At 46.6% G+C, this 22,496-nt stretch overlaps 2 protein-coding genes across 3 annotated transcripts in view; one reads left to right on the forward strand and one right to left on the reverse strand.

Annotated features, from left to right (window-relative positions):
• Window positions 1–2,523: 2,523 nt before the first annotated feature.
• RFNG (RFNG O-fucosylpeptide 3-beta-N-acetylglucosaminyltransferase) lies at window positions 2,524–20,588 on the reverse strand. The gene is made up of 9 exons (XM_082272527.1): window positions 20,550–20,588; window positions 15,302–15,717; window positions 13,806–13,854; window positions 12,096–12,198; window positions 9,519–9,672; window positions 8,384–8,469; window positions 6,794–6,959; window positions 5,288–5,373; window positions 2,524–2,782 (listed from the first exon to the last, which is right to left on the reverse strand). The coding sequence occupies exons 2-9, from the start codon at window positions 15,662–15,664 to the stop codon at window positions 2,704–2,706; spliced, it is 1,086 nt and encodes a 361-aa protein (XP_082128653.1). The 5' UTR covers window positions 15,665–15,717; window positions 20,550–20,588; the 3' UTR covers window positions 2,524–2,703.
• A 123-nt stretch (window positions 20,589–20,711) lies between these two features.
• GPS1 (G protein pathway suppressor 1) overlaps window positions 20,712–22,496 on the forward strand; it is a 59,225-nt gene continuing 57,440 nt past the window's right edge. For both annotated transcript variants that reach the window (XM_082272943.1, XM_082272944.1), the window contains exon 1: window positions 20,712–20,834. In XM_082272943.1, the coding sequence (XP_082129069.1) occupies window positions 20,802–20,834 (33 nt within the window). In that variant the 5' untranslated portion in view covers window positions 20,712–20,801. The remainder of the gene's footprint in view (window positions 20,835–22,496) is intronic.

A 22,496-nucleotide genomic window follows, 5' to 3' on the forward strand; every position in this document is an offset into this window, starting at 1 on the left:
TCAGCATTGATACAGATTATGGAATAGGAGATGTGGTGAAAATAATGAATGGGTATCATTTTTATTTCTTTTACCTTCAGGAGACAGAAAACGTGCATGGATGGGAGTACACTTTTCTGCTGTTTAGAATATGCCCCGTGTCCAACCCCTGTGATAATGCTCACCGAGGTCATTCTGCAATACTGGGTTTCCTGCAGGTGCTGCTGTAGATAAAATCTATTGTTATCACCACCTGCTAAGTGAAACTGCAGCAATCCAATTATATATCACTATGGGCCGGAGAATGCTAAAAATGTGTAAGAAAAATAAATTGTTGCAGTTACTACAGGAATAAAGTGGGGTACACACTAAAAGAAAATCGGGTGAACGATCGTCCAATTATCCTCGTTGTTTCACAGCAAGTCGGAAACCGATGAACGAAAATTTGTACAAAAATTTTCGTACGACAAAGGCTTCTTTTTTGTTGGTTATGGTTTCTGATCAAGCGCAGTCTTTCTTTTCTGATTTTTCTTGTACGAAAATCGTACAAAAACGGTACACATTAAACGAAAATTGTTCGTTTTTTCCCGTACGAGAAAACTTTTGGAGTTTGTCCCTGTACGAAAATTCTGAATCAGCTGTAGAAAGTTGTGTACACACTATATGAAAATCGTACGAAAATTCTCTGGACGAAAATGTTCGCCTGATTTTCTTATAGTGTGTACAAGCCTTAAGACCTAGATATATCAAAGAGAGGATCTGTGGCACAAATGAAAACAATAATACCTCGTTTCCACTGAGCGGATTGGTTCGGGTCGGTTCGGTACGCTATTTTGAGTGTTTCCATTATGAAAGTGGCCCATACAACCAAACCAAAACCGCACCATTCCTGGTCCTCCTTCAGATGTAGGGCCATAGGAAATGGTACGGTAAGGTTAGGGCGGAGCTACTGGCGTCACATGATATATTCCACTGATTGGCGACAGGACAACGTCAATGCTCACGTCAAACAAAAGCGCAAAACAAACACCACGTTTGGTGTAAACCCCACATGGCCCCTGGTGGTCCGACTTGCAGTGGAAACGCTCACCTGAATAGGCCCGACCATACTAACCCGTCCAAACTGTACCAACCCAAACCGTCCCGCTCAGTGGAAACAAGGCATAAGCTGCAAGAGGTGGTAGAGAAGGTAGACATTGTCCTGTTTATTTCAAGTGTCACAAAAAGGCAAAAAAAAAAATTTAATTGTAGAGTAAAAGGAGGGTTATAACCTCCATCAGTTATTTTTTATTTTTTGCCATCTGTGTCTCGGTGTCAACAGAAATACCGTCCACACTGGAAGATGTCCCTTCTATTCCTATTCTGATGTCAACCCAAAATTTGGGATTTTCTTTTACCTCAATTTAAATGATAAACGGTAAACAGAACAAATAAGAGAAAGTGAATCATCCTAAAAGGGGGAACAGACAGCAATAAAAACCCGACAAGAGTTCAAATCACTTTATCCAAAACTAATTAAAAAAAAAAAATAAAAAAAAGGTTTTGCCTTTAGTGACCATTTAAGCCAAGAAGGTTTTAGTGAATTTTCAAAAGAGGGTATTGAAGCCCACCAATATAAACCATATGACTACGCTCCACCCTTAATCTATAGGGATTATTGGAGGTTGCGTTGTGGAGTGCTGTATTGTTGTGCATTGGTGTCCTGAGACCTAACTCTAATGGCCCGTACACACTTGACAAAAATCGGACTAAATATCCTCAGATTTTTGTCTCTCATGCACAGCGGTCATAACCGTTTTTAGTTCACAGTGCATAATGTTCACGAAATTTCTCGTCCGATTTTTTTTTTTTTTTGGGACATTTGTTCCTAGACTTCCGGGTCGTCAGCAACTTCAGATTATGCGCGGCCTTTCGTATCCAATTTTTCACGGATGTACTGCAAACATATTAAATGAAAATTGGTTGGGGACGGACGATAAAAATTTTGTTTTTTTTCGTTAAAAATGTCGGCATCGGCTGCTGAAAGTTGTGTACACACTAGCCGAAAATCGTACGATTTTACCTCGAACGGGAATTTTTCGGCAGATTTTCTACTAGTTTGTACCCCACTTAAGGAAGCAGGCAAACCTTAAACTAAATCTAAAGACAAAACTCTTTTTGTTTTTCAGATTTAGATTTAGTGATGAGGAATGAGGATGGGTCATCTTTTTATTGCAGCCTTTGTCCCCTGTTGGGAAATTCACCCTCTCTGTTTGTCCTGGTGACCTAGGTTACCGAAAGAAAATCCTAAAGTTTGAGTTGCCTCCAAAACAGGAATAGAGGGGAAATCGTCCAATAGAAACACCTGCTCTGGCAAATATTGTCAACAATGGCAGTTCCCTTCGTTCATACTATTGTGACAAGGGACAGCAAGTGAAATCTCCCCAATGGAATACAGATGATAAAAAAAAAAAAAATAGAAGCTATAGCACTCACCTCTCCTTTATCCTCCCCCCCCCCCAAAAAAAAACAAAAACAAAAAAAAAAAAAACACTGGCTTTAGTTATGCTTTCAATAAACTGTTAATTTAACACTTCCAAAAATACACAATCTCTACCTCCTCTGCCACCCTTCCTGGTAATTGCTTGATGAGGACAGGTATGCTTTTATACACCATGTGCATTTATACATTGTTTCACAGAAACAAAAAATGAGAAGACGTCAAATCTATATGTGCGATGGAACTTATGTCAAGGAAGACAGACTCTTCTTCTGTGGACACCAGCTCGTCTCCGGATAAAGAAGACAATGAATTGTTTTAAACCTGCAGGAAAAAGAAAATTAGCACATCATCCACACAACAGGAAAGCATAAAGCATCACAACAGCACTATGAATACACTTGATTCTTTACTTTCCAGCTGAATACAAGTCAATCTCCGAAACGTGTTGTCATAACACGGTGGTGGTGAACCTTGGCACCCCAGATGTTTTGGAACTACATTTCCCATGATGCTCAGCTACACTGCAGAGTGCATGAGCATCATGGGAAATGTAGTTCCAAAATATCTGGGGTGCCAAGGTTCGCCATCACTGTCATAACATCCAATCCGCTGCCTATCCTCCCTCTCATGCAGCGCCGTGCACAGAGCCGGCTTGTTGCTGGGGCAGTGAGCGTTATGCTTTAGCCAAAGCGGTCAGCAGTGGTTTCGACATTTTGGATCAGCGCAAGAGGTTTACACCAACGACAGGATCGTGATTGAAAAGATGCAATGCTTTACACAAGCCTGATTTTGTGAGTGCATTTTAAATTGTTATTATTTAATTAATAAAAAGAATACTGCCACCAGGAGCCTGTGTGCTCTCTCTTTCTTCTATGGGTTTTCAGTTTACAGGGTCCCGCTGGTGCTGAGAGCAGCAAGGCGTCCCAGGATCCAGTTTTCCCTTTTCCACTACTGCGGTTTTAGGACTGTGGACAAATTTTCAGGTTATACCTAACACTAGCGCAACACTAGGCAATTGTATCTAATAAAAGTCAATCTCACAGTTGTAAACGTATGTTTTGAATGCAGGCTGGTATTAAATTGCCAAGTACACTTATTCTTTAGTCTCCCCCACCCCCACTTGTGTGTTAAAGCGGTAGTATCCCACTTTTTGACACTTTAACCTACAGGTAAGCCTATAATAAGGCTTACCTGTAGGTACAAATAATATCTCCTAAACCGGCATGGTTTAGGAGATATTTACAGTGCATGCAGCCGCTCGCGCGAGCGGCGCATGCGCTCTGAAGGTCCGGGGGACCTTCAATTAATTTGCCGGGAGCTTGCCGGAAAAATCACTCCCGCGCGGGGGTCCGTGTCGGGGCTTCGTTCTAAGGTAAGTTACACATAATGGGCTAGTATGCGATGCATACTAGCTCATTATGCCTTTGTCTTGCAGGTTTTTTATTTTTTTTATTTTTTAGGGTTTACAACCGCTTTAAATTGCAGCAATGCACAAAAAAAATAAAACCACACACAACATCTTCCTCACCGTCCAGCTTTAGTCTGTTACACCTAGGCAGGACAATATCTTTGGCCTTGTAGCAAGAGTTAACTTCCATGTTGAACAATACCAAGTGTCATCCAACCCATTTCCCATGAACCAAGGGTGTCAGCAGTGGCAGCCCATCCATTGGGGGAGCAGGGGCGCCGCTCCCCCCATCCATGCATCTGGCCTCCTAATCTACATGCAGGGCGCCGGACGCATGGCTTCCAATAGGGGATTTTTTTTTTTTTTTTTAAGCAAGTGAATAGAGCCAGAGGCTCTAATAGGCTTAAAAAAAGGGTGAGCTCGGGGCACAGAGCACTGCGCCCTGAGCCCACCCAGTTGTATGGCAATAGCGAATAAATATTTGCTATTGTCACACTGACTCTCCTCCCAGCCAATCAGGAAAAGGGTTGTGAGACCCCTCTCCCGATTGGCCAAAAGGAGAGAATCGATCTTACCAGTGGCCAGGAAGAGACAGAAGAGACATAACCGGAGGAGAAGCACAGCGGCTCAGCCATCCAGCACTCCCCGGCTCAGGCAGGAGGAGGTAAGGAGGCAGACCTTTCGGGGGGGGGGGGGGGGGGGTGAATGTGTTGCCTGCCGGCTGACTGACCAACCGAGGGGGGGTTGCATTGGTTTGCTGCCCCTTACCCCCGAATTACCGAGCACCAGCCGCCACTGGGTGTCAGAGACACACCCTCTAGGGCTGTTTCATCAAGCCAGCCTGAGCTCGCAGCACTCCTGGACAGAAAGGTGCTCACACTCACAGGTCATTATCTGAGAAAGACACTGTCCAGGAAAAGGCCTTCCCTCCGCCACAGGAAAAGAGGAATGACCCAAATACCTTAATGGTGATTCAAGCATAGGGAGGAAACTATTCAGTTTCAGGAAGCTTAACGCGTGTCTACTCAATGAAACTGGAGGAGAAGTGGTTTAACTTTAAACTGCATTGGGGGTTCTTTACTGTTAGAGTGGTAAAGATGTAAAACTTCCTCCCACAATCAGCGGGAAGTGTTGATAGGTTCAAAAAACTCTTGGATGGGCATCTTAGCAAATGCAATATACAGGGATATGGGAAATAGTATTGACAAACAAACACATGCACACACCTACACAGGTTAAACTAGATGGACTGGTGTCTTTATTCAACTTTACCACTATGTAACCTATGAAGTCACTGGACTAGCCAGAAGACTGCAAAATTTAGGGTATTCAAGAGGGAAACCAAAAAAAAAAAAAAAGAAGAAGAAGTGAGTTGCGCAGATTTCTGAACCTGCTTTGTTGGACAGGATTTGACCTACTTTGTTGGGTCCTGCTCTAGGCTAAAGGCTCCAGGAATTCGTACAACGTTTCTTCTATTTTCGGGGCCACCATAGCTCAGGGTTACCTTGGTAGTAGAAAAGAGAATATATTAAGCCACCAAAAAGCAGGTATTCTGGAAACTCCGCTACAATTCATAAAGGAAAACATCATCTGATGATTTTTCTCGAGGTGCGATAACAATAACAAAATAATTTCCAGATAGGTTGGTCAACTTACAAACTGATTGCCAGCATTGTGTTTAGTAAAAAGGATATTTTATCTCTTACCGCTAATGTAACGCATATGTGAGGCAGCAAAAAAGGTTGGCTTTAACGCCCACACACCACACGTATGCATCCATCAGCGGCATAGGTTTCTGTGTCAGAGTGCGCTCCTAGTAGAGACAGAGCTGCCAAAGGCTCAGTCTATGCTGATGATCAGGAACTGGCATGACTGGCTCCCGATCATGTGACCAATGACAGTGGGGGTCACATGATTAAGCAGACCTTTCTGCCCCACAAAGTAATAGCCCAGTTAAAGGAGTTGTAAAGGCAGAAGGTTTTTATCTTAATGCATTCTAATGCATTAAGATAAAAAGCCTTCTGTGTGCAGCAGCCTCCCCAGCACCCCTTAATACTTGAGTCTACTCTCCATCCAGCAACATCCACGAGTCCCTCAGCTCTCCCTCCTGATTGACTGAGACATAGCCGCAGCGCCATTGGCTCCTGCGGCTGACAATTAAAGTCAGTTAGCCAATCAGGAGAGAGAGGGGGTGGGGCCAATTGGCAGCTCCCTGTTTGAATAGACACACAGAGCAGCAGCTCAGCTCCGGTGCCCCCATTGCACGTTGCTTGCTGTGAGGCCACTTAACAGGAGGGAGGGCCTAGGAGCAGCAACGAGGGACCCGAGAAGAGGAGGATCTAGGCTGCACTGTGTAAAACTAACTGCACACAGAAAGCAAATATAACATGTTTGTTATTTAACAAAAAAAAAAAAAAAACCACGAGACGTTACAGTCACTTTAAAAAAGGGACCCCAGGGGGGGGGGGGGGAAGGAGTTAAAAGTGGAATACAGACAGTACAAGATGGTACTGAATGCTAACTAGGGCAAAATGCATCGTCATGGTTTCAAGGACAGGCAGAGGTCTCCTGGGGAATCACAAATGGTGACACTTCTGCCCATTTATGAAAACTCTGATCCATTGCTGGAACGTGAGAGCTCTCAGACCTGCAACCAGCAGATAAATACAGTATGCTTGTTAAACTCTTTTGCTCCACGTGCACAGGGAGGAGCCAATTATCAGACAGGACATAAGTAGGGGATAGAATTAAGATTCTAAGATTATAATTTTTGCTTGTTTCTCTCTTCAGCATTATCTATTCACAAGTGTATTGTTGCAACCAACATTTAGAAAACACCTTTAACAGAAAGGTAAAATTGCAAATGAAGGGGTAAAATACAGGAGGCCCATTTAGTCATCAGCGCCTAGAATAGCCACACTCACCTGCTGCAGTAAGGAAATCTGAGGGAGTCTCTGGAGATTTTCCAGGTGTGAGTGGAAGAGGTTGCTGTGCTGCATTTTCACCTCGAGCAATCCTTCAATAATGTACCCAATGGTGCAGTCATCAGGGAGCCGAACCTTCTCTGCTGTGCTAATGAAGTTCCCCATGCTAGGGATAAGGCAAAGAATGGTCATCATTTATAGAGCAGCAACAGATCTTAGGGGATGAATGAGTAAAATGGACAGCTGACCATAACTGTTTTTAGCTGTAGTTGTTTAAAGTGATACTTAAAGCAGAGTTCCATCCCCCCTCCAAAAATTAAAAATCAGCAGCTACACATACTGTAGCTGCTGACTTTTAATATTAGGACACTTACCTGTCCTGGAGTCCAGCGATGCGATGTTTCCATCGGGTGTTGGGTGCTGCCGCCACCATTGCCAGTAAGGGAACCCGGCAGTGAAGCCTTGCGGTTTCGCGGGTGGGTCCCTACTACGCATGCGTGAAGCGCACTTCGCATTCGGATTGCCTCGACGGCGGGGGGGGGGGGGGGGAGGGGGCCAAACTGGGATGGAGAGGAGTACCCCTGTACTCCTCTCCATCCCACCCCATGTCTGATACCCTTTACTCCTCTCCATATCACCCCATGTCTGACCCCCTGTACTCCTCTCCATATCACCCCATGTCTGACCCCCTGTACTCCTCTCCATACCACCCCATGTCTGACCCCCTGTACTCCTCTCCATACCACCCCATGTCTGACCCCCTGTACTCCTCTCCATACCACCCCATGTCTGACCCCCTGTACTCCTCTCCATACCACCCCATGTCTGACCCCCTGTACTCCTCTCCATACCACCCCATGTCTGACTCCCTGTACTCCTCTCCATACCACCCCATGTCTGACCCCCTGTACTCCTCTCCATACCACCCCATGTCTGACCCCCTGTACTCCTCTCCATACCACCCCATGTCTGACTCCCTGTACTCCTCTCCCAACGCCGTCTCCCGGGAGTGGGGAAGGGTACCTGTCAAAAACAGGTACCTGTTCCCCCCTCCCCCCTGAAAGGTGCCAAATGTGGCACCGGAGGGGGAGAGGAAGCAAATGAGCGGAAGTTCCACTTTTGGGTGGAACTTCGCTTTAACACACACTGTTTAATTTACAGGATCCCTTCTATTTCTGCATATGGATGATTCCATTGAAATTTTTACAAAATATTAGCGGTCACATGACCCAGCTCTTTCCCAGCCTGTCTGCAGGGAAACATAAGCAGGAGAAGCTTCTAATCCTCTGCTGCTGGTCATGCATGCTCAAAATAAATAAAAACAGCCTTTGGAATACAGAGTAAAAATAAATAAATTAAAGGAGAAGTACAGCTAACAGCTGACATCACAGAGCCGGCCCAGGCTCGGGAAAGAATGCAACCATATGGTTAGGATCCGCTCACATGCTTGGACCGGCACCCAGGGCAGTCTCTCAGCGAGCCGCACAGAGTGGGGGCCGGGGCGGGCTATAGAGACTGAACAGATTTTAATTGGTGGATGTTAGCCATACAGACTGTTGTATACTTCAAGCTCTACTGTGATTCACTCACCTAGCCCATGGACTCATCTTCAGGGCCAGGCCTCGGCTGATACAGAATCCAGCACCACCAGTCGCAAACCAGAACTTCAGAGAGGACTTCAAAAAACAAACAATAAAAAAAAAAAAACGTAACTTAGTTAAAGTGTTACTAAACGCGCTACCAGTCTGTACAGTATATGCAGTAAAGCATGCTTGTTACACTCCCTGTGAAACCTAAGGGGTTAACCTGCATTGTGTAAAAAGGCTGCGTGATCCTGTCTTCTCTGATTATCCCCTTCTTCCCCAGTCCCCAATCTGCTGATAGAGCAGAGTCTTGGGAACACTCTGCACATGCTCAGTTTGGTGTGTATTGCTAGAGAATTTTTTTTGTTCTGGGGAGAGTACATGTGGTCAGCAAAGAGCCAATCATTACTGTCCAGAGGGTCAGGGGTTATGCAGCCTTATAGGACAATCAGGGGAGAACGAAAACTCCTCCTAAAAGCTTTAACCAGACACTAATAGAAGTCACAAGACTGCTATATACTGCTGATGAGAAAAGGTATGTAGCACTTTATATTTACTAAAATAATTGCATTTCCATGTTCTGTGTTCTGTGGGAGAGCAGATATAGTGAATGCAGGCTCCTGGGTTTAATAACACTTTAAGGGCTCTTTCACACGGAGCATACCGCATTGCGATCTGCTCCGGCACTTTTTTTTTTCACGGAGCGGATGACACTTGTGTCATCCGCTCCGTATGTCCGCATATCATCCCATCCGTTTGTGGATGATATGCGGACATAATGTAAGTATATGGCATTGCGGATGTCAGCAGATGACACCGCTGACATCCGATTTTGCTTCCTTTCCGTTTTTTGAACTGAGAAAAAATAGGGTTCTGTTCCTTTCCAGAAAACGGAACAGAACTGAAAGGAAGAAAATCAGATGTCAGCGGATGGTATTCCGCTGACATCCGCAATGCCATTGACTTACATTATGTCTGCAAATCATCCGCAAAAAAATAGGATGATTTGCTGACATACGGAGCGCCCGTGTGAAAGGGCCCTTAGTGTTTTAAATAGAAGATGGAATTTTTGGGCAGATATTCATCATGCTGCTTTAAACAATAATACAGCCAGCTGCATGAAAATTACATTTAGATCTCACCGAGCCATCGCCTTTAACCTTGTCCAGCGTCTCCACAGGGTGGTCCAGACTCGGTCGACCAACATAAACATCCGTGTTGTGCGGGAAGGCAGAGAGCAGACCTAACAGGGCATGCAGATTCAAGTAATTGTCGTCATCCACGTGACAGAACCATCTACAATAAATGAAACAAATCAGCATTTTACTATTAAGATGGACCTTGCATAACAGCGCTTGTACAGTGTGTACTGCCCCCCTCAGGTGTTGAAACTAAATTAATTTGGAAAAACATTTCCTGCATTAGGTTCCTTTGATATGAGCTAGGCCCCTCCCCAATTGGTTTGGCTACAGCATCTAGAGTGCCAAATTGATAAGAAGACCCCATGCTAACAACTGCTAGAGTGCTGGTGCCGTAATGTTACAATACCAAAGAAAAGCAAAAAATCAGCCTCACTTCCGTTAACTTCACTCCAACTGACATCTTCTACAAACATATTCCTCCACTGGTAACGTAAAAGGAAAAAAGGTAGATTGGCAGTTCAGCTTGTCACACAACGATAGCCTTTGATGTACAACTGTCACCAACACTAACATAGCAACTGCTATGCCTTTTGGATAAGGGGCACGATTGTCCAAAATGCAGTAGAAACAGGAAGTGATGTTGAATACGTTTTTTTTGGGGGGGTTTTTTGTACACAGAATGTCAGCAATCTTCCTCCTTCCAGACCGTTTCTTTTATGTCAGTTGCTAGATATTCAAATTTGGCATCACCAGAATACATTTTGCACAGGAAATACAAGAATTATATTGACATGACCGTGTTTACAGACCTTTATCTGTCAATGTGATCAAAACAAATGGTTCATTTTTAAGCTCAACTCCGGGATCTCTGGGCCCCCCCAAGCTCAACTCCGGGAGCTCTGGGCCCCCCCCCCCTCAAGCTCAACTCCGGGATCTCTGCCCCCCCCCCCCAGGCTCAACTCCGGGATCTCTGGGGCCCCCCCCCCCAAGCTCAACTCCGGGATCTCTGGGCCCCCCCCCCCCCCAAGCTCAACTCCGGGATCTCTGGGCCCCCCCCCCCAAGCTCAACTCCGGGATCTCTGGGCCCCCCCCCCCCAAGCTCAACTCCGGGATCTCTGGGGCCCCCCCCCCCCCCAAGCTCAACTCCGGGATCTCTGGGCCCCCCCCCCCCCAAGCTCAACTCCGGGATCTCTGGGCCCCCCCCCCCCCAAGCTCAACTCCGGGATCTCTGGGCCCCCCCCCCCCCAAGCTCAACTCCGGGATCTCTGGGCCCCCACCCCCCCAAGCTCAACTCCGGGATCTCTGGGGCACCCCCCCAAGCTCAACTCCGGGATCTCTGGGGCACCCCCCCAAGCTCAACTCCGGGATCTCTGGGGCACCCCCCCCCCCAAGCTCAACTCCAGGATCTCTGGGCCCCCCTCAAGTTCAACTCTGGGATCTTTAGGCCCTCCCCCCAAATGTCATCTATCCCACCTCATCTTTTAAAAAAAGAAACAAACAAAAAAAAAAAATACATACTAATTTTCTCCAGTTTTTCGCTGGTCCCACAACATCACAGCAGCTTCCTCTACTTCTTCCGCTAATTTTCATAGGTCTGGTGCTAGAATTATTACCCATGATCTGACGTTCACGGTGATACCTCACGAGTGAAACGATTACGGTTTCTGTGCGTGTGGGACCAACGTGTGCATTTGCCTCTGCGCTGTTGCTTTAAAAAATGTTATCACTTTAATTGGTGTCACAAGGAATGTAAACATCACTTATGGCAGCAATAGGCATGTGACAGGTACTCTTTATGGAGAGATCTGGAGTCCCTCCTCTGCCCTTAAAAGCATTTGATCACACCTGATTGATGAGATCAAATAATTTCTAAAAATGGTTCCGTTTAGATCCAGGTAATCCGGAAGTGATGTGACGTCATTGCTCCTGGGATACTAGATCATAGAGCCTAACAAACAAAGCCCATCGGGTCTTTGCTGGGCTCTACGATCGGGGCTTCTGGTAGGATGGGAGAACACGGTAAAGCCGCAGAGGGTGTCAGCAAGGAGGTCTTGGGGCTTTAAAAACAATCCAGTGGCTAGTTAGCCTCTAGCATTGCTTTTAAAAGAGAGCTGACCGGCAAGTGGTTAAAGTAGAACTATGAGCATTTGGATAGAGTAAGGGAGGGTTAAACCCTGATTAGTTTTTTTTTACATCTGTGTCCCATAGAGGAGATTTCCCTTCACTTCCTGTCCCAAAGCCAAACATGAAGTGAGAGGAAATTCCTGAAAATTAAGGGAATCCCTTGGGGCCCCTCAGGTCACCAGAACTTCCCATTGGAAGATTTTCCCTTTATTACGTTTCTGGGAACAACCCAAGGTTTTGGGGGTTTTCTTTTACTTTCAATGATAATGGTAAACAGGACAAATAGAGAGGATGAATCTCCCCCCCATTTGCAGGGGGAATGTCCATGACTACCTGGACCCACAGGAGATGGGTTGAATAATGCTGGACATGCAATCGGAAAGAGAACTGATGGAGTTGGGCTTTAGATCCACTTTAACAGAAAAAAAAAAAAAAAAAGGAAGCATCCCTTACTTCTTGGAAGAAAGCACAAACTTGTCATATTCAACGGCCATCTTACAACACAGAGCTTGACGTGTGTGCACTGCGGTGCAGTTGGTGTTCACCATCTGACTCCCTAAAAGGAAAAAAAAAAAAAACACGGAACAGTATTTATGCTTGTTCAAAGGCAGCCAAGCACCAGAAACAACAACTACTGAAGTAAGAAGTCTCAGCATTACGGCCAGGCGACTCGCAGTTTTGGAAAGAGAAGTTAGCAATGGCAGCTTTCATATTTCAGTCATGACTGGTTTCCTTTACAGAAGAACTCTAGGCAGAAATAAAATACACAGCTTTGTATTTCATTAAACTTATGTTGACCTGACATCAACCACTTGCAATCTCTGTACAGTAGAGCTCAGACAAGAGCAGGAGGAAGCAGCATAGGAGGCAATCAGTTGTGCTACAGTACTCATGTGCTAACAAGAAGCATGCTAATTGGGGAAGAGAACACAATGACAGAGTAATGCTGGAGATATCCAGCGGTTCCCCCCACCCCCCCCCCCCCCAGGCTGACATCACTTTCGCCTTATTCCCCCAGGAGTCCCGAATGTCTCCTCCAGCCCTATGAGCACCTCTAGTGGCCGTGGTTTGCTACCATCAGTGGGACGGGGACAAGGCAGATATGGATTTGACTAGTTATTTACTTTGTGAGTTGTTATAACATTTTAATAAACTGCACATTGCTTTGCTTTCTTTACTGGGGTCACATACACAGGAGCAGTCTAGTACTACAATTACTGCCAATGATTTGATGTTTGCAGCGATACCTCACATGTGTGGGACAATCGCCGTTTACATGCGAGACCGAAAGGGGGGGGGGGGCAGAATTACATTCTTTTTTAAATTAGTGATTTATTTTATTTTTACACTTCTGTTTTAAGTGTTTTTTTATCACTTTTATTGCTGTCACAGGGAATGTAAACATCCTTTACGACAGCAATAGGCATAGGACAGGTACTCTTTACAGAGGGATCTGGGGTCAGTAAGACCCCAAATCCCTCTTCTGCCCAAGATCGGCGTTTTGAATGCCTTCGTTTTTTGTTTTTTTAAAATGACACCATTGACATCTAGGTAAGCTGGAAGTGATGTTAGGTCATCGCTTCCAGGTTACCATACCCTGGAGCCAATCAAATCTGATCCTGGCTTTGTTCGGCTGTCCGACCGGCCGGTTGCTCAGGTCCCCCGGAGAGACAGGAGAGCCCGAGCAAACTGTGGAAGTCGGTGGAAGGGGGGGGGGGGTACACACGTGTCCTGCCACTGCTTGTCACAGCCGCTCTTATTGCTATTACAAAGGAGCCGACCACTGGCTCTAAAAAAACAGTACTGGGTATCATCCCAGTAGAAAAACGCTACTGGGTATCATCCCAGTAGAACCACCGAAAGTATGGATGCATTGCTGGTCATACAATTTTCCTATTCAATTTCCTTTAGATTTACCTTCAACCATGTACTGCAAGCCCCTTCCTGTTTAGGTTTGACCTCATTATTCTATGGTTTAGGTAAATCTAAAGGAAGAAATGTACAAGAAAATTGTATAATCTATGGCCTGCCTAAGTTTCTATACGTTGGAGAATTCCACAAACAAAGAAACACGTTGAAGAGGTCAGTCCAGCTCTGCTTAGTTTACCATCCCCGGATACCCCGCAACCTGGATAACAGAAAATGTTCATAAACATCACTTACCTGCTCTCTGGCGCAGCTCTTGGTCTTCATAATCTGTAAAGATGAAAGTCTGAAGAAAAAGAAAAAAAAAAAAAAAAAAGAAGGAGTTTACAATCACATGCAACTGCCTTTGGTCAGACATAGAAACAATGATCCTACAGTATAATCACCGCAATTTTTTTTTAATCACTTATATTGCTGTCGCAAGGAATGTAAAACATCCTTTGTGACAGCGAAATGCATGCGACGGGTACTTTTTATGGAGGGATCTGGGGTCTATAGTAGTGATCGACCGATATAGTTTTTTCATTGCCGATACCGATATTTTGGTCATCGCGTATCGGTATTGGACGATATTTTCGTACATTTACATAAAAACTTTTTTACACTTTTTTTAACTTTACAGGTACTCTTGTGGAGGTATCTGGGGGTCTAAAAGACCCCAAACCCATCCTCTGCACCTAAAAGCATTCAAATCGCCAAGTTTTGCCGTTTTGAATGCTGTCTTTTTTTTATTTGGCGCCGAGTACCCGGAAGTGATGTCATGACATCACTTCCGGGTTTTTGCATGGAGACCTGATCAGAGCCGAATGCGGCTTTGATCGGGTTTTTGGCGGCCGTGCAGGCTGGTTGCCCGGGTCTCTCAGTGGGACGGGAGACCCAGGCGAGCCGCAGAAGGCAGCGGGAGGGAGGCATCCCCTCCCACTCTTGTAATGACAGTCGAGCGGCTTCTCAGCCACATCGGTTGTCATTACAAGACAGCCGACCGTCGGCTATGGACACCGATACTGGGGCGATGCCTCTAGCTGCAGGCATCACGGTAAAAGCACTTTCCGAAAGATCGGTAATATCGGTCACCTTGGTGGCTGATTCCGATATATCTGGGAAAGTGCAGATCGGCCCTCGATATATTGGCGTTGCCGATAATCGGTCGATCCCTAGTCTATAGGACCCCAATCCCGCCTCTGCACTGAAGAGCATTCAAAACGCCAAGATGCTTCAGGCTACAGAATGCTCAAATGTGAACAGGGGCCATTGAAATGAATGGGATTTGGCTTTTGAGTGTTTTAGAGCTACAACCTTCAAGCAGAAAATCGCTCGGGTGTGAACGGGGCCTAAAAGTAAATCTGTTGCAGTTTCAAAGCATGGGCGGCACAGTGGTGTAGTGGTTAGCAGTTTCACCTAGCAGCAAGAGGGTCGCTGGTTCGAATCCCAACCACGACACTACCTGCCTGGAGTTTGCATGTTCTCCCTGTGCCTGCGTGGGTTTCCTCCGGGTACTCCGGTTTCCTCCCACACTCCAAAGACATGCTGGTAGGTTAATTGGATGCTGTATAAAATTGGCCCTACTATGTATGAATGTGAGTTAGGGACCTTAGATTGTAAGCTCCTCGAGGGCAGGGACTGATGTGAATGTACAATGTATATGTAAAGCGCTGCGTAAATTGACAGCACTATAGAAGTACCTGAAATAAATAAATAAATGTACAGAGCCGGGACCACACGGAGCACCTCACCTGCTTATTTGCTTGGGAGATCCAGGTCTGCAGAAGAAGATCCACTCGAGTTTTGTGATATTTCTTTGTGGTCTTCACCGCAATAAACAGATCGTCTAACTGAAGATAGTCGCTTGAACGAGAATCGACGTTCGCAGGGGACTTCACATGGTTTCTCTTCCAGTCCTGTGAAGCAGTGGCAAGCCTGGTGACCTCAGGCCGGGGTTCCAGGTAACTGCGGACACAGGTGAGGTTACAGGCTGGGACCAGCAGTGGCCTGGGTAGGACATGCTGCCTCCACGGACTGAGAAGGAAGAGGATAATACAGAGAGAGACAGACAGCAGGAAGCAGATCTTCGTCAATCCGATACTGGAGATTTTCATTCTTCAGCCCTCTGGGGAAGGGCCCTGGTGAACCAGCTCTGGCATTGCAGACACTGAGGAGACAAATGGGGGGGGGGGTCACATGTTAAAGATTTATTAATACTAGTCCAGGCTTTACCTTATACTTGGCAGCCCCTAAAATGCATTACACACATCCGAGTTTATGTGGGTCCTTCTTTGCCCATCACTCAAATTGGTGTAGGCAGGGAGGTGGGCGCATGCCAATTCTTAACAGTCAGACTTGAATGAGACCCCAGTGTGTTTCACTGCGGGGGAATCGCACATGTTTTGGTGGCTCCCTCCGTAGAGATCATGGAATTTTTGATTTGGGTTAAAAAACACTTTAAATATGGAGCTTTTATTAACCACTTCTGGACTGGAAGATTTTCCCACTTAATGACCAGGCCATTTTTTGCAATTCGGCACTGCGTTATTTTAACTGACAATTGTGCGGTCGTGCGATGCCATACCCAAATAAAATTGATGTCCATTTTTTCCCCACAAACAGAGCTTTCTTTTGGTGATATTTGATTACCGGTGCGATTTTTATTTGTTTGCGCTATAAACAAAAAATAAATAAATAAATAATATATATATATATATATATATATATATATATGTTTTCCCTTTCTGCTATAGAACATTCCCAATAAAAAAAAATATTTGATCATTTTAGGAAAATTTGTTTTCTGCTACATGTTTTTGTTAAAAAAGAATCCCAATAAGCGCCCATTCACACTGGCGCGACACGACTTGCTGGGGCGACCTGTGAAGTCGCGGTGCACAGCGTGCACCACGACCTCGGCGTGACTTGCACGGACTTCATATCATTGAAGTCAATGCAAGTCGCCTCCAGGTCGCCCCAAAGTAGTACAGGACCCTTTTTCTAAGTCGGAGCGACTTGTGTCGCTCCTATTAGAACGGGTCCTGTGCTATTCAATGGCGAGCGACCCACCGCGACTTGTCAGGTGACCAAGTCACCTGACAAGTCGCGCTAGTGTGAATGGGGTCTTAGTGTATTTTAAATTGGTTTGCGCAAAAGTTATCGCGTCCACAAACTAGGGGAAAGATTTAGGTCATTTTTATTTATTTTTTGTTACTAGTAATAGCGGCGATCTGCAATTTTTAGTGGGACTGCGACATTGCAGCGGATGGATAAGACCCCCAACTGACACTTTTGGGGGGGACCAGTGACATTACTACAGTAATCAGTGCTAAAAATATGCGCTGTTACTGTAAAAATGACACTGGCAGGGAAGGGGTTAACCCAGGGGTGATCAAAGGGTTAAATGTATGCCTAGGGGATGTTTTCTAACTGTGAGGGGGATGGGCTTGTGGAATCAACACAGAGACCTCTGATCCTAAATAGGAGGAACACAGGAGCTCTGTATTGATTCCGGAGAGAACAACTGTCTGCTGTGCTTACAACAGCAGATCGCCATTCTCTCTCCATGGGGTGTGATCATGGGTACCATAGTACAGTGGTCCTCAACTCCGGTCCTCAGGGACCACTAACAGGCCAGATTTTAAGTATTACCTTGGGGAGATGCAGACTAGAATACTGCAATCACTGAGCAGCAAATGATATCACCTGGGATGTATTTCAGTTATCTTGCAAACCTGGCCTGTTAGTGGGCCCTGAGGGCCAGGGTTGAGAACCACTGCCCTAGAACAGCGACTCCCGCAGCTAAGCCAGCCTGCCGCAGTATATATGCGGCGGGCGGTCGGTAAGCAGTTAAAGGATAAGTTCACCTTTAATAACATGTTACACCGGGGCTCGACAAATCCCAGGCGCCAAGTCACCTAGAAATTGAAGCCCGAATGCTTCCAATGCTCTCCTCCCCTTCTTGTTGCTGACCTGGAAGTGAGGTGTAGGAAGTCACTTCCAGGTCCCCGTTGACAGCCCAGTGCGATCGGCATTGCATTACATTCAGGGGAGATATACAGGATCTTTTTTTTGGGGGGGGGGGGACATATAGGGGACTTTTAAAGTGTCCCTCCATGGTACATATAGGGTACTGAGGTCTGTCGCCATTTGACAGGCGCATGCAAATTTAAGGTTTGACATGTTTGGTATCTATTTACTCGGTGCAACCTCAGCTTTCATATTGTACCAAATATTGGGTTTCTGTGCCCCCCTAAAATTAACTTTATAGTGTTTTTTTACTGAAATGTTGTGTTACCTTTGCAGTAATATTGTGTGATATAAAAAAATTGGGACTAGCACTATTTTATTTTCTAGAGGTGCTTTCAGAAAATAAATACTTTTTGGGGGTTTTTTTTGTTATCTTCAGGCCTAAAATTATTTTTTTTAAACATGTACAAAAACGAAAAAAAAAAAAAAACGGCTCTGGCAGTTTGTAGTTCTTAATCAATTGTGAGGGTGCTGATGAGCGCTCTTGTAGTTCATTTATCTTCCTGGACTTCAGTAACTGTCTGCCCATAAAAGGTGGTACTGACAGTCTGCAGGAGCCTGACATTGCACCATAGATCTGCTCATCGCGGGTACAATACTCTGCAAGCTCCTAAGAAAAAAAAAAAAATTATAAAATACCCATTTTCTACACGCATAAAAATTGTGTATTTATTTATTTTATTTAAAGTGACCAATTCTTTAACCGCTTGCCAACCGCATCATGAGGATGTACGGCGGCAAAGCGGCTCTTCTGTGCTGGATCAGGTACCTAGTATGTGATCTGGCACTTCCGGGTAGGGGGCGCGCGCTGCTTCTGCTGTGATTAATCAAACAGGTGCCTGATTATAAAATGGGGGGTCTCTAATGGGGGTGATCATATATAAAGGGAACCTGATCTAATGGGGGTCTGTAAGGGAGGGGTGCTAATAAATGGCGATTCTGATAAAATGGGGGTGCTCATATAAAGGGACTCTGAGCTAATGGGTGATGCGGACTGCTGATTGATTTTTTTGGTTGGCCAGCATTAGATCAGCCGTCAGCACCCCCCATTAGCTCACAGTGTCCTTCTATCAGTGCCCCCCCCCCTCTTTAGAGACCTACATTAGAGTGAGACCCCCCCCACCCATATAACAGCACCCCCTGCCCTCGTCTATAAGATGGTCTATCACCCTGCCGGCGGGACGGACTCTGCAGCCGCTGCAAGCGAGAGAGTGTGTAGGAGGCTTAGGGGGGGCGGAGTGGAAAACCCCATGGGTGCTGTGCAAAAGCATCAACGGTTGCTAGGACACCATGTGTGCGGTGCAAAAGCATCAACGGTTGCTAGGACACCATGTGTGCGGTGCAAAAGCATCAACGGTTGCTAGGACACCATGTGTGCCGTGCAAAAGCATCAACGGTTGCTAGGACACCATGTGTGCCGTGCAAAAGCATCAACGGTTGCTAGGACACCATGTGTGCCGTGCAAAAGCATCAACGGTTGCTAGGACACCATGTGTGCCGTGCAAAAGCATCAACGGTTGCTAGGACACCATGTGTGCGGTGCAAAAGCATCAACGGTTGCTAGGACACCATGTGTGCGGTGCAAAAGCATCAACGGTTGCTAGGACACCATGTGTGCGGTGCAAAAGCATCAACAGTTGCTAGGACACCATTTGTGCGGTGCAAAAGCATCAACGGTTGCTAGGACACCATGTGTGCGGTGCAAAAGCATCAACGGTTGCTAGGACATCATGTGTGCGGTGCAAAAGCATCAACGGTTGCTAGGACACCATGTGTGCGGTGCAAAAGCATCAACGGTTGCTAGGACACCATGTGTGCGGTGCAAAAGCATCAACGGTTGCTAGGACACCGGCGGTACGGTGCAAAATAATCAACGGTTGCTAGGACACCGTTTGTGCGGTGCAAAAGCATCAACAGTTGCTAGGACACCATGTGTGCGGTGCAAAAGCATCAACGGTTGCTAGGACACCATGTGTGCGGTGCAAAAGCATCAACGGTTGCTAGGACACCATGTGTGCGGTGCAAAAGCATCAACGGTTGCTAGGACACCATGTGTGCGGTGCAAAAGCATCAACGGTTGCTAGGACACCATGTGTGCGGTGCAAAAGCATCAACAGTTGCTAGGACACCATGTGTGCGGTGCAAAAGCATCAACGGTTGCTAGGACACCATGTGTGCGGTGCAAAAGCATCAACGGTTGCTAGGACACCATGTGTGCGGTGCAAAAGCATCAACGGTTGCTAGGACACCATGTGTGCGGTGCAAAAGCATCAACGGTTGCTAGGACACCATGTGTGCGGTGCAAAAGCATCAACGGTTGCTAGGACACCATGTGTGCGGTGCAAAAGCATCAACGGTTGCTAGGACACCGGCGGTCCTAGCAACCAATGACTGCAAAGCAGATGATTCCTTTAGGTGGGAGGCAGTCACTGGCGGGGGAGAAGGCGGAGCAGAGAGCACACTGAGCAGCAAGGTGCAGGTTAGGAATTCCTGAGGATACCCCCAGAGTTCCCTCACTGCCCTGGGACAGATTTTCCTGACCCGGAGGGATGTTCTGTCCGGGTTTCAGGGGGACAAAACCCGGACTGTCCGGGTCAAACCCGTACAGGTGACAACTCTAGCTCGAAGCCATCCAAAGACGCATGACAATCGCACCGTCTTCTGCACAAATCAGAATGCAAAAATTGCACCGAACTCCAGCAAAAATGAGAATCGCACCCTCAGTGTGACCCCAGACTCAGCGTGTACCGGCACTGCAAGGTGCAAAATCCACCACTGCCACCCATAGCTGTACTAAGGGGCCCTAAACAAGCATGCAGCCAGTGAAATCAGAACTCCTGAGCAGCAGAGTTGCTCTGTACTTTATAATGACAGCTTCTGTCACTGGCTGCTTCAATATAAACCCACCCCATATATTATATTACATAGAACACAAATGTGTTAGTCTTCTTATGAGGGCCCCCTCCGTACCTGTCTGTGTCACACGGCGGGGCCCCTCAGCACTGACACTCCAGGACCTCCTAAGTCTACTCAGCTGGCCTGCTGACGTCACCCACGCGCGCCACTGAACGTCAGCCGCCCTTCTATCCCCCTGATCCGCTCTCGATGGTTTTGACGTCGGACGTCGATGCGTGCGTCTCCCCCTCTGTGGAGGCGCAAGGGACGTAACCCGGAAGTGGTCGGAGGGTTGGGGCTCGAGCGGTGGAGAGCGAGGGGGTGACGATGCCTCTCCCGGTGCAAGTGTTCAGCCTGCAGGTCAGAGAAGGGGGCGGGGTCACCTGTGTGGTGTATGTTTACGGTGGTGGTAACCTCTCCTCTCCTCTGGAAGGAGGACTGTCTGTGTTGCTTATAGTAACCGAGCACACTCTTTTTTTCCCTTTGGAAGTGGGCAGCCTTGTTGTGGAGGACATAAGGGGGGGTTATTTTAGGCACTGAGGTGGAGTCTGGTGAGGGGTCAGTGCTGCCACTGGGCCAGGCCCCTATTCAGGATCAGGGACTGGTTCCTACTTGCCATGCAGCGCAGAGGAGTGTCATATTTGGGGACAATATGCAAAACAGCAGCATGTTTCTAAAAGTGCTGGATCAGGGACTGGCTACTACTTACCATACAGCACAGGGGGGCGTGTCCTATTTAGGGACAATATGCAATACACTGCATGTTTCTGAAGGAGCTGGATCAGGGACTGGCTACTACTTGCCATATTTAGGGACAATATGCAAAACACAGCATGCGTCTGGTGTTGCTGACTGCACTGGTTCAGGGACTGGTTCCTACTTGCCATGCAGCGCAGGGAGGCGTGTCCTATTTAGGGACAATATGCAATACACCGCATGTTTCTGAAGGTGCTGGATCAGGGACTGGCTACTACTTGCCATGCAGCACAGGGGGTCGTGTCATATTTAGGGACAATCTGCAAAACACAGCATGTTTCTGAAGGAGCTGGATCAGGGAGGACTGGTTCCTACTTGCAATGCAGTGCAGAGGGACGTGTCCTATTTAGGGACAATATACAAAACACAGCATGCGTCTGAAGGAGCTAGCTAAGGGACTGGCTACTACTTGCCATGCAGCACAGGGGGGGCGTGTCATATTTAGGGACAATATGCAATACACTGCATGTTTCTGAAGGAGCTAGCTCAGGGACTGGCTACTACTTGCCATGCAGTGCAGAGAGGCGTGTCATATTTAGCGACCATATGCAACACAGCATGTTTCTAAAGGAACTGTCTCAGGGACTGGCTACTACTTGCAATGCAGCGCAGGGAAGTGTGTCATATTTAGCAACCATATGCAATACACTGCATGTTTCTGAAGGTGCTGGCTCAGGGACTGGCTACTACTTGCCATGCAGCGCAGAGAGGTGTGTCATATTTAGCGACCATATGCAACACACAGCATGTTTCTGAAGGTGCTGGCTACTACTTGCTATGCAGCGCAGAGGTGTGTCGTTTAGCAACAATATGCAATACACAGCATGTGTCTGGTGCTGCTGACTGCACTGGCTCGGGGATTGGCTCCTACTCTCCATGCAGCGCAGGGAGGCGTGTCATATTTAGCGACAATATGTAATACGCAGCATGTTTCTGCCAATGCTGGTTTAGGGACTGGCTCCTACTTGCCATGCAGCGCAGGGAGGCGTGTCCTATTTAGCGACAATATGCAATACACTGCATTGTGACGGTACTCCCCGTCACTGGGTGTTAAAGACAGATACTTAATGGACACTGAGTATGGCTTGGATTGCTTCAAATGGGGGTCTGTATTTACACTATAATGCTAATGTGTATTGTTCTTCAATGGCAGAGACAGGCTCTCCTTATTGTTTGTGTATTGAGGTGTGATGTGGATTCTGTTTAGCCTGTCTGTCCCATTGTTCAATGTTAATGAACTCGCATATTGTTTCTGTCCAGATGGCT

Source organism: Pelophylax lessonae (assembly GCF_965119305.1).
Source record: "Pelophylax lessonae genome assembly, chromosome: 11".
NCBI classification, from domain to species: domain Eukaryota; kingdom Metazoa; phylum Chordata; class Amphibia; order Anura; family Ranidae; genus Pelophylax; species Pelophylax lessonae.